Genomic DNA, 12,890 nt, shown 5'->3' on the forward strand with positions numbered 1-12,890 from the left:
AGCAGCAAAGAGTCCAGTGGCATCTTATAGATTAACAAACATATTGGAGCATGAGCTTTCACGGGTGAATACCTACTTCGTTGGATGCATGTCATGCTCCAATACGTCTGTTAGTCTATAAGGTGCCACAGGACTCTTTGCTGCTTTTACAGATCCAGACTAACACGGCTACCGCTCTGATACTTAGAATTCAAATTCACTCAGGCAGAATAATGGCTGTACATCCAATTTATCTTAATCCTTTATTGTATATATATATATTTTTAAGAAGAGAGAAAATGTGTATGTATATTAAATTCCATTTCCATACTGGAATACTATCAGGTCAAGTCAAACCCCAAATATGAATTTTTATTAAAAACTTTTACAAGAGCTTTTACAAAATTTAAGACAATTATAAAATATTTCCATAGATTTTGTTTGTTGTTTACGTTCCAAAAGAAACCATTTAAAAAAAAATCACTGTATTTTTGTAAGCCAATCATCTTAACATCTTATTACAGAAAAACATTGCAAAATGAAACTCACTTGGTGCTAACTATAAACACAGGTGAAATAGAAGTCTATTTTTGTTGTCCAAGGTGAGAGAAATGCAACAAATAGACACGTTGTATTGTTGGTTAAAAGCAAATTAGCTTTTTAAATTTCAGTTTCAATAATAACACATAACACCAATTATTATTTATAAGATTAGGCATAAGGAAATTTGGGAAGGATGTTACCAGTTTTGCCTGTTATTTTGGGGTATGCTCATTTATTAGGGTTACTCTTCTGGGGGTGGGTTCTGTATTTCTATCAAGGTACTGCTTGTGTCACTTGTGTTCTCATATGGAGCGGTACTTCTCCCTGCCGCAAGTTCTCTCTCAATGGAGCTATCCTGTGGGACCTAGGTTCCCCAGGGCTGGGTTCTTCCAGATGAACAGACACACACACTTTAACAGAGCATGTCTGAGAGGACTGGGTCAATCAGCACTCCAAAGCTGACCCCTTATATGTCCCTGGACTCAGTAGGCTGGGTCGAGCAGTACTTTCAGTTTGCCACCCTCATATGCCCCTGGACTCAGCATGTCTCCATCCCCACTTTCACATTACAATTGTTCCGGTAGTAACCCATTTGATTAGCAAACCCCATAGGATTTTTGGGCGCTGCAGGGATCTTTTAGCTTAGGTATGAGAAGCACTGCTGCAGAGTGAATGAGGAAACCAAAAAACACCCAGGGGGTGGGGGATGGCGGGGAGAGGCAACCAACTTAGTCATGAAAGTTATTTATTGCCAGGTAATAACCACAGGGGAGCCAAACAAACAAAATAGTTGTTATATTAAATCTAACTTAAATTTGATTATAAAAGTCAGGTTTACAAAACCATAACTGATAACACAAGTCAGGGTCAAAAGGCTACTCCTAGAGAGAGAGAGAGAGCTGGGTTCTCACCACTCCATGAAGCTTGAATCGATCATGGGTCCCAGGTGGTGGTAGTGGTAGCTGAGGATCCAGAGTGCTGGAGTCAGGCAGAGCTGTCAGCACGATCAGCCAGGAGAAGATGAAGTCCCAATGGAACTGATGCAGATTTTGGATCCAGGCGTTAGAACATTTACTTGAGCATAGGTAGGGTTTTTTTGTAGAGAAACAACAATGGTTCAAGGGAGAACACTAGATTTGTTTATGTGTAATCAAGGAAGAATACCTAAATTGTTTTGTATCAGAGGGGTAGCTGAGTTAGTCTGGATCTGTAAAAGCAGCAAAGAGTCCTGTGGTACCTTATAGACTAACAGACGTATTGGAGCATGAGCTTTCATGGGTGAATACCCACTTCGTCGGATGCATGTGACATGCTCCAATACGTCTGTTAGTTTATAAGGTGCCACAGGACTCTTTGCTGCTTCTAAGTTGTTTTGTTCAGGCTAGACATAGGAGATGATCATTCCTGGCTTTGAGCGGTGTTCCTTAGAGGGAGTTTGCAGTGCAACTTAGGGAGCTTTACTATTTTGCATACCAATAAAGAAATTATTACTAGAATTTGTCTGATAACTACTGAGCTGGGTGTGTGCAGGCGTGGGTTCATTAACATCTGGAGCAGAGACTCCCCCATCATGCAGTGCTTCCCTGCTTTTCTGGTCTCAGAGTTCCATTATTTTTTTATATAGTTCTTGCTTGGAATCTCTGTTCTCCATTCTATATGCTAATAGAGATGCTTCCTTGTTCCAACTTTGATGCAAATGAGGCTAGGGGAGTTTCCTTAATTCTGTCATTCTTATCCCAGGGGTTTAGATGTGTCTCCCATTGCCTTTTCATTGCTTTTTAAAAGTCTTTCTTCTGATCTGTTTTGGTTCAAGCAGAGGCTGGGGTGGGGGAAGGTCTTTCATGAGTCAGACAGGCTGGGTACTGTGCCCTGGTTCCCCAAGAACACAGAGCTGCTAGGAAACAAGGGCATCTTAAATAAAGAGCCAGATTGTTTCCTCTGATTTGGTGAGTGAAGGGGACTCAGATGATCTAGGGTGAGGGAGATTGTTGGCTCACCCCCAGTAACTTTGCAGAAACTCCTCCCCTTCAATTCCTACAGATGCAGGCTTCTACAACAGTGCTTCTCAAAGTTGGGCCACCACTTGTTTAGGGAAAGCCCCTAGTGGTCTGGGCCGGTTTGTTTACCTGCTGCGTCTGCAGGTTCGGCTGATCGTGGCTCCCACTGGCTGCAGTTTGCCATCCCAGGCCAGTGGGGGCTGCGTGAAGTGGCGCGGGCTAAGGGATGTACTGGCTGCCCTTCTCACAGCCCCCATTGGCCTGGGACAGTGAACTGCAGCCAGTGGGAGCTGCGATCGGATGAACCTGCGGACGCAGCAGGTAAACAAACTGGCCCGGACTGCCAGGGGCTTTCCCTGAACAAGCAGCGGCCCGACTTTGAGAAGCACTGTTCTACAAGATTCTTGTTGGCTTCTTCACAGTGGGGGGTTGGTGGAGCAAAAGACCAGTAATTCTTCATAATATTATCCCCACCAGGCTCAAGTCCTTCCACTAGCTGCACAGTCAACCTCTGGACCTAATTTTCAAAGTAATTAATGGATCAAGCCCCAACTACATTACAGACCAAATTTGATCTATGAACCACTGCACTGTCAGACAATGCAGAACACAAAGCCCAGGACAAAGTGTGTGGGAACCAGGATTAAAACATTCTTGGTCAAGAAAACTTGGCTACGGAACAAACTTCCTGAGGAGATTTAGAGTCTGGCCATCTTCAGGAAACACTGCAGACCGTTCCTCTTTGAAAAATCTCTAAGAGTCACAACAGTAATACCCTCTTTGGCCCAATTAACTACTACCATTGCCACCCACAACAAAAGAGAAGAAAATAATAACATTTAAAATACCAAAACCAAAAGGTCTTCTATAGTATAGTTCTTACTCTCAAACTAGAACAGTGCCAAAGACTCAGTGAAGTCTGCTAGGGACTTTCCTATTGGCATTTGGAATACCTTTCCTCATAGATCAGGCAAGAACTTTGGAAATCAGAATGTCAGGTCAGGTTTTCTAAACCTTTTATAATTTTTGTTGCTCTCCTCTGGACTCCGGCCAATTTGCCCACATCTTTCTTAAAGAATGGTGCTCAGAACTGGACACAGTACTCTAGGTGAGGCCTCATCAATTCCAAGTAGAACAGGATAATTATAGACTCACAGGACTGCAAAAGACCCCGAGAGATCATCTAGTCCAATCCCCTGCATTCATGGCAGGATTAAGTATTATCTAGACCGGGGAAGGCAAACTACAGCCTGCAGACCAAGTCCGGCCTGTTAGACCTTTTAATTCGTCCCTCAATCTCATAGGTCATGTTTTCTAGATCATTTTTGTTGGTCCTCTCTGGACTTTCTCCAAATTGTCCACATCTTTCCTGAAATGTGGTGCCCAGAACTGGACACAATACTCCGGCTGAGGCCTAAACAGTGTGGCGTAGAGTGGAAGAATTAATTCTCATGTCTTGCTTACAACACTCCTGCTAATACATCCCAGAAAGGTGTTTGCTTTTTTTGCAACCGTGTTACACTGTTGAGTCATATTTAGCTTTTGGTGCACTATGATCCCCAGATCCCTTTTAGCAATAGTCCTTCTTAGGCAGTCATTTCCCATTTTGTATGTGTGCAACTGATTGTTCCTTCCTAAGTGGAGCACTTTGCATTTGTCCTTATTGAATTTCATCCTATTTACTTCAGACCATTTCTCCAGTTTGTCCAGATCATTTTGAATTTTAATCCTATCCTCCAAAGCACTTGCATCCCTTCGCAGCTTGGTATCGTCCACAAACTTTATAAGTGTTCTTTCTATGCCATTATCTAAATCATTTGTGAAGATATTGAACAGTACCAGGCCCAGAACTGATCCCTGCAGGNTGCCCTTCCAGCATGACTATGAACCACTGATAACTACTCTCTGGGAAAGGTTTTCCAACCAGTTATGCACCCTCCTTATAGTAGCTCCATCTTGGTTGCATTTCCCAAGTTTGTTTATGAGGTCATGCAAGACAGTATCAAAAACGTTACTAAAGCTTTACCTCACATGTGTTAAATACAATGCTCCTGTTAATACAATTATACTAATCCTTTTTTATTCCGGCTGCCTTACATTGTTGACTCAGATTCAGTTTGTGATCCACTACAACCACCAGATCCTCTTCTGCAGGACTACTGCCTAGCCAGTTATTTTCCATTTCGTAATTGTACATTTAATTTTTCCTTCCTAATTGTCGTACTTTCCATTTGTTTTTTATTGAATTTCATCTTGTTGATTTCAGACCAATTCTCCAATTTATCAAGGCTATTTTGAATTCTAATCCTATCTTCCAAAGTACTTGCAACCCCTCCCATCTTGGTCTCATCTGCAAGTTTTATGAGCACATTCTCTATTTCATTATCTGAGTCACTAATGAAAACATTGAATAGCACCAGAACAGACCTCTGCAGGACCCTTCAAGATATGTCCGCCCAGTTTGACAGCAAATCACTGACAACTACTCTTTGAGTACAGTTTTCTTCAACCAGCTGTGCATCCACTTTATAGGAATGGACACAACAGGCAAGTGCCCAATGCCCTGATTCCCAGACCCATTGAAAAAAGTATATATTTAGCACACATGGTTATGACTTGAGTGTAACCAGTGCTATGATGTCTGCTGACAGCATCCAGAATAGGTAGGAGTAGTAACCATTAGACCCTGTTAGAAAGCTGTGCAGCCCCATTCCCACCAGTGCAGACCAGGCTCCTGCTGCTCAAGGAAATTGTGGGGAGCAGGCTGGCCTAGTTGTGAAATTGGTTCCCCTTGGATGGGACTCAGATATCCCTCTTGGCACCACTCCTTGATATAGGCAGCATAATCAAGCAGATAGAGCACAGGGCTCAATTTCATTTCTGGCTCTGCCACTGATCAGCTGTGTGACCTTCAGTAAGACATTTTGGGCCAGATTGCTAAAGGTATTTAAGCATCTAAAGATGCCGATAGGTGCCTACTGGGATTTGTAAAAGAACAAATCAATGGAAGCTGGGCTCCTAGGCACTTTTGACAATCCCACTAGGCCACTTCATCTCTATGTCCAGTTCTCCTCACACCTGTCTTGTTTATTTAGAACCTATCCAGTTCTCCTGTCTTTTTTATTTAGTGCACGCTCTTTGGGATGAGGGTTTCCTCTGTCTCTCTAGAGAAGGGAGGAGGCTTGGCCATGGGTGTTTCCCTTGGTGTAATCTGTGGGCCCTGTTAGGGTCTCTTTCTGCCCATTTAGGGAAGGGAGGAGGGTTTGGCTATGTGTGCAGTCCCCTCAATGGGGTAATTTGGGGCCTGTTGCTATCTGTGCCCTGGGTGAAGTAGTGTTCAGATGTGTGTGTGGTTCCCTCAGTGGGATAACCTGTTGCTCTGTGCTCCGGGAGGGGATGGAAGGGGTGGTCTGGACCCGTGCAGGGGACTTGTTGCTCTGTGCCCCTGGGGGAGAGGGGGAGTTCGGACCCAAGCAGGGGGCCTATTGCTCTGTGCCCCAGGAAGGGATGGGGGGGGATTCACACCCATACACGGGGCCTGTCGTTCTGTGCCCCACAAGCAGATGTGGGGGTGGGGGGTCAGACCTGTGCAGGGGGACTATCACTCTATGTCTCAGCAGAGGGTGGAGGGTTCAGACCCGTGCAGGGGGCTTGTTGCTCAGCTCTGTGCCCCAGGAGGCGATGGGGGCAGACCTCTGCAGGGGGCCTGCTGCTCTGTGCCAAGGAGGCGATGGGGGCAGACCCTTGTAGGGGGCCTGCCGCTCTGTGCCTTTGGTGGGGGGTGAGTCAGACCCGTGCAGGGGGCTTGTTACTCTGTGCTCCAGAAGGGAATGGGGGCGGACCTGTGCAGGGGGCCTGCCGCTCCGTGCCCCAGGAGGGAATGTGGGGGGGACCCTTGTATGGGGCCTACCGCTCTGTGCCCTTGGTGAGGGTGGGGGGGGTCAGACCCGTGCGCTCTGTGCCCGTAGTGGGGGTGAGGGGATTCGGCCATGCGCTTCCCCGAGCTGCCCCCTCCATGCGCCCCCTGGCGGAGAAAGCCGCTTCCCCCTCTCCGGGCGGTGCCTCGCTGTGGAACGCGGGGCTGGGGCCGGGGAGCCAGTGGCGGGGCTGCCTGCCCAGGTCTCCGAGCGCGCCGGCTGGGGCGGTCCCACTGCCGTCCGTCCCTCCCCTCCCCTCCCCTCTCCAGCCTGCGCCGGGCAGGGAGTCGCCTCCGCCCGCTGGCTCCAGGTCCAGGAGCGAGAGCAGCCGCAGCTGGGAGCGGAGCAGGCACGGTGGAGACCTGCTACCCCCCTCCGCCCTCCTCGTCCTGCCCCTCGCACCATGGCCCGCTGCACATCGGCGGCCGGGCTCGGCTTCGTGCTCCTGCTCTGGAGCGGGGCGCTTTTCCTCGCCGCCTCCCCGCAGCCCCAGCCGCCGCCGCGGGGCAGCGTGTGGTGCCCCAGCCGCTGCTTGTGCTTCCGCACCACGATGCGATGCATGCATCTGATGCTGGAAAGCGTCCCCGCCGTGTCGCCCCAAACCACCATCCTGTGAGTACCCCCCGGGCGGGGGGGGGGAGGCTTCACGTAGCCGAGAGGGAGGGAGGCCGGTAGCTTCTCGCCCTGAATGTAGGGAGAGGCCTGGAGGGAGCAGTAAGAGGGGTGGGGGTGGGGGGGGCTCGGTCGGGGCACCTGGGGCGGGGGACACCGTGCAGCAGCTGCCACAGCCCTTTGTCTCTAGCCTGTCGGGTTGGAAGCCGCGATCACTGGGCTGCCCTCTCCCTCTGGAGTCTTTTGTTAGCTCCAGTGGAGATTGATTTGTAGAGCGCAGGGGGTGAAACAGCCCCCCCCCCCCGCGGCTCTGGTAGCCATGGCCAGTGACTTGCTCGCCGGTTGTCTCTGCCTGGTGTATTCCTCTCTCGCTCTTTTGGTCTCTGTCTCTCTGATTATCTGCTGAAAGCACCGATGTGCTGCAGCGTTGAGCTTGGCCAGCAGCTGTGTGGCTCGAGGCCTGGAGCCAGCAGGACGAGTGGTGGTGAAGTCACTCAGCGGGCTCCAGTTTTCCTTTCTTGGATCATTTCATTAATTATTTTCAGCAATATCTTTCGGAGGGAGCCGAGCTACAGAGAGCTGTTTAAGAAGCTCTTGCTTCACCATAGGAGACTTGGCTTTGATTCGCGTTTTTATGTGAAAGGTTTCGTCGCACTCCACCCAGCCCTAGATATTTTCAATTGAACTTACTTTTCTGGTTGCTTTCATAAATCAGGCTGTTGAATTTTAGAGCTACTGGATTTTGATCAATCCTTGCGGATTTGTAGATGTTCTTAAATAAAAGTAATCGTGAAACATGGTATTTTGTATCTAATAACAGATGTTTTTTAAAGTGTATATGATTCCTAAAATGTTTTCACTGTGACTCTTACTAGTGGCTTGGTACAGTATATTTCATTGGTGGCAATGGATCTTTTCGGAATGTTATACTTTTGGCTCAATTTTAAGCAGCACCATGGACATATAATAATACACCAGGGGCCAAATTCTGTACTGAATTATATCCAATACAGTCCAAGCCCCCAATCTCGCAAAGATTTCATCAAATGCTTAACTTGATGGAGCGTGAATGGTCATATTTTTGTCAGTGGGATTAACCCCTTGCTGCTTGTAGAGTTAAGTACATGAATAAGTCTTTGCAGCATTGGGGTTCAGTTGATTTCAGTGGGATCACCTGGGGTGAAAGCGAGTAAAGAATTTAGTCTACATATTTTTGACAATGATTTTTTTAAAAGAAACCATTTTTAACCTTTTCATTTATACCCTTTTAATAAAAAAGAGAATCCATACAAACCTCACACACTTTGATTTAGAGTTCACTATGAGTAAGGGATTGGCTCCATTAACCTGTTTGTATGTTTCTTGGGATACAGAAACACTCCTGGAACTAGAGTATTTGTGGCCTTAGAGCCTAACAAAATTAGTTGAGCATAAGTTTCCATGGGCTACAGCCCACTCCATCAGATGCATAGAATGGAACATATAGTAAGAAATACATACACACACAGAGAATGTGAAAAGGTAGAAGTAACCATACCAACTGTAAGACGCTAATTAATTAAGAAGAGGTATTATCAGCAGGAGAAAAAAAACTTTTGTAGTGATCATCAAGACGGCCCATTTCAGACAGTTGACAAGAAGGTGTGAGGATACTTAACATGGGGAAGTAGATTCAATTTGTGTAAAGACCCACGCGTCATTTTTCACGTTCTTTGTGTGTATATGTATTTCTTACTATATGTTCGATTCTATGCATCTGATGAAGTAGACTGTAGCCCATGGAAGCTTATCCTCAAATAAATTTGTTAGTCTCTATGGTGCCACGAGTACTCCTGTTCTTTTTGCAGATACAGACTAACACGGCTGCTACTATGACTCCTGGAGCTATTTCTTGCCCTCACTTACACAAATGCAACCAGGGAAAACTAGGAGAGCAGGGGTTGGGCCTCGGTATTTTCTGCATGACCTACTGTAGCATATTGACTTGTGACTTTCAGTTATTTTCAGAAAGAGCCCCATAAAGCCTTGCTGCATTTCAGACTCTAAATATCATCATGTGAAAAGTACAATTATTTAACATTTCTGATTCCCTTTTTGGCATGGTGTGAACTCTTTTGGCAGGATTGGAGCAGTCCTGAAGTAGCTGTAAAAGTTTTAGTGAACAATACAGGAAGTGGGTGGTTAATGTTTCTTGCATTTGGAACTAAGTACATATACAGTGCACATTTTATATTGGTCATTGAGCATTACACAGTTTTCTGTAGTCTCGTGTTGTGAATCATTTTAATTTTTTTTTTTTTTATTCCTAACAATAGGGATGTGAGTCTAAAAGGTTTGGACACATGACAAAGATATTGATGCGTACAACAGCAAAATATATTAGATTAAAACTGGACAAGGCAGAGCTCTCTCACCATGGATGTTTATAATTTGTGAGTAAGTAAGAGCAAAATATATGAACAATACAAACATCGTATTTGTCTAACCTCTCCAATATCAAGCCCTCTAGTCTCTTAAATTTGAGTAACTGTTCTAGCCTATGATTTAGTAAAGAATTTTTTTTTTAAAAAAAAGGTTAACATTTATATATTCTCAGTTTGGCTTAAGGCAACCATTCTCAAAGTGACAAGGAGTCCTTGTGGCACCTTAGAGACTAACAAATGTATTTGGGCATAAGCTTTCGTGGGCTACAGCCCACTTCATCAGATACATAAGAGCATAAGAGTGGAAAATACAGGAGCAAATATAAATATATGAAAAGAGGGGAGTTGCCTTACCAAGTGTGAGGTCAGTCTAACGAGACAATTCGATTAACAGTAGGATAGCAAGGGATGACAAATAACTTATGTAGTGGTAATGAGAGTGACCCATTTCAAACAGTTGACAAGAAGGGTGGAAATTAGCATGGGGGAAATTAGATTTACGTTTTGTAATGACCCAGCCACTCCCTGTCTTTATTCAGGCCTAATGTGGTGGTGTGCAGTTTGCAAATTAATTCCAAACTTCAAAAACAGATTTCAACCAGAGACTGCAGAACTGTAATTAATTTGCAAACTGGACACCATCACATTAGGCCTGAATAAAGACTGGGAGTGATTGGGTCATTACAAAACCTAAATCTAATTTTTCCTTACTGTTACTCACACCTTCTTGTCAACTGTTTGAAATGGGCCACTCTCATTACCACTACAAAAGTTATTTTTCCTCCCTGGGTATCCTACTGTTAATTGAATTGTCTCATTAGACTGACCTCACACTTGGTAAGGCAATTCCTGTCTTTTCATGTATTTATACCTGCTCTTGTATTTTCCACTCAATGCATCTGATGAAGTGGGTTCTAGCCCTCGAAAGCTTATGCCCAAATAAATCTGTTAGTCTCTAAGATGCCAAAAGGAATCCTCCTTGTTTTTGCTGATACAGTAACTCCTCACTTAAAGTCATCCCAGTTAACATTGTTCCATTGTTATATTGCTGATCAATTAGGGAACATGCTTGTTTAAAGTTGTGCAATGCTCCCTTCTAAAGTCGTTTGGCAGCTGCCTGCTTTGTCTGCTGCTTGCAGGAAGAGCAGCCTGTTGCAGCTAGCTGGTGGGGGCTTGGAACCAGAGTGGACCGGCAGCCCCCATATCGCTTCCCCTAAGTTCCCTGTGCAGCATCTGTCTGCAGTTCAGCTGAGTCCCTCCCCCCACTGCCATGTGCTGTTCCTTCCCTCTGCCTTGGAGCTGTTCCCCGAGACTCCTGCTTGCTGTGCGGGAGGGGTGTAATGTCAAGGTGTCCCCCTCCCCCTGCTCCTTCACCCCACATACCCCATCTTCCTTAGAGCAGGGGGATTACACACCAGGGCTCAGGATGGAGAGAGCTTGCAGCAGCTGTGGTCTCAGCAAGCTGATCTAATTAACAGGGCAGTGTACTTAAAGGGGAATGCGCATATCTCCCTCCATTCCTGCTGCCTTGTAAAGTGAGAGAGTTAACCCTTGAGGGCTCAGCCAATTACTAGTTCATCATTTAGCAGTAAGGGAAGTAGCCCACCCTCTTGCTCCTCCACCTCAACCAAGCTTCACAATCATCATCACTGTGTACCAGTATTAAATTGTTTGTTTAAACCAGGGGTCGGCAACCTCTGGCACGCGGCTCGCCATGGTAAGCACCCTGGGGGGCAGGACCAGTTTGTTTACCTGCCGCATCGGCAGGTTCGGCCAATCACGGCTCCCACTGGCCTTAGTTCACCGTCCCAGGCCAATGGGGGCGGCGGGAAGTGCCATGGGCTGAGAAATGTGCCGGCCGCAGCTTCCTGCCACCCCCATTGGCCTCGGATGGCGAACCGCGGCCAGTGGGAGCCGCAATCAGCCGAACCTGCTGATGCGGCAGGTAAACAAACTGGACTGGCCCGCCAGGGTGCTTACCCTGGCGAGCTGTGTGCCAGAAGCTGCCGCCCCCTGGTTTAAAACTTATAGTTTGTGTGTGTGTTTGGTTAAAAAGAAAAAAAAAATTCCCTGGATCCTAACCCCCTCATTTACGTTAATTCTTATGGGGAAATTGGATTTACTTAACATGATTTCGCTTAAAGTCGCATTTTTCAGGAACATAACTATAATTTTAAGTGAGGAGTTACTGTACAGACTAATGCGACTACCACTCTGAAACATGTTCTCAAATTGTGGCCTATGGATTGCTGGTAGTCTGTTGAGCTCTTACTAGTCACATGGTGATGACTATCCTCCTTGTTTCCGCCCACTATGTCACCATTAAAAGGCAATTAGAAATATATCAAGTACTTTCCTAATAATACTTTTCCATATAAGCAATTTCTGTAGCTGCTACAGTTATGTTATGTGGTGGTGAATGGGAAGGAGGTGGACCACAAGGTACTCTTACAGTATGGAAAAGTTTAAGAATCCGCAGGCACAGAGAATGATAAAATTGATCTAATAAGCAGTACCTTGAAGATCTCCACTTGATAGGAATGTATCAAAAGTAATATTTTTTACCTGTAGCTCAAAGATATACACTATGAATACTTATCATTATTTATTACATATGTTTCTGAGGTACTTATTGCAGTGATACTTAGGCACCAAATGGTTACATAATTATGCTTCACTTCACCTAGTGCTACTTAGTTTGTTAATAGTACGTACTATAAACTCTCACAGAAATTTTATGCTTTTATGGAGACATGTCATCACCCAAGTAGGAGGAATGTTATGAACTTTCCACCTTCAGGAATGGCTTACTTTTTTAGATAAAAAATAAAATACATTTAAATCACTTTTAGTTTGTGAATCATCAGATTATATCTCTTTCTTTTGGAACAAGTATTTTTAAGTGCATTAAAGAATATAAGATTGGCAAAGTTGCAAACAATGTGGTGTGGACCCTTGTCCGTTATGAACTAGACTGAGCCAGCTAATGCATTTCACAGAGGTAAGGACAATAGAAATCTGTAGAAATTTTCCAGCCAAATCTATAAAGCATCTGTCAGTATCTCTGTTTACCTTTATTTTCTGTTCTATTTAGCTATAATTTTATGTTAGTGTTATATTTAGTGTAAGGCAATATAAATAATTTGTCCTGCATGGCAACAATAGCTGGATTGTTTCAAAGTATTAATTAACTGATTTAATTTAAATACATTCATTCTTGCTAGAACAGGAACTTATAAAAATCCTGCAAACAACACTACTGGAGTCTTAGCATGTTTTCACTGGCAGCACTTTATTTGCCATTCTTACCTTATCTTTTTTTTCTCTTAATGTATGGCTCTACTCTGAAAAGTGACTATGTAAAAATGGCATAATGGGACTTTCTTGTATGTTATGTCTCATTGATTTCCAGAGCTCAT

The 12,890-nt window shown here is 45.0% G+C and overlaps 1 protein-coding gene across 2 annotated transcripts in view; it reads left to right on the forward strand.

Annotated features, from left to right (window-relative positions):
* Nucleotides 1-6,746: 6,746 nt before the first annotated feature.
* PXDN (peroxidasin) overlaps nt 6,747-12,890 on the forward strand; it is a 169,864-nt gene continuing 163,720 nt past the window's right edge. For both annotated transcript variants that reach the window (XM_032791110.2, XM_032791111.2), the window contains exon 1: nt 6,747-7,048. In XM_032791110.2, coding sequence (XP_032647001.1) covers nt 6,840-7,048 — 209 coding nt within the window. In that variant the 5' untranslated portion in view covers nt 6,747-6,839. The remainder of the gene's footprint in view (nt 7,049-12,890) is intronic.

Source organism: Chelonoidis abingdonii, chromosome 3, assembly GCF_003597395.2.
Source record: "Chelonoidis abingdonii isolate Lonesome George chromosome 3, CheloAbing_2.0, whole genome shotgun sequence".
Classification (NCBI taxonomy): Eukaryota; Metazoa; Chordata; order Testudines; family Testudinidae; genus Chelonoidis; species Chelonoidis abingdonii.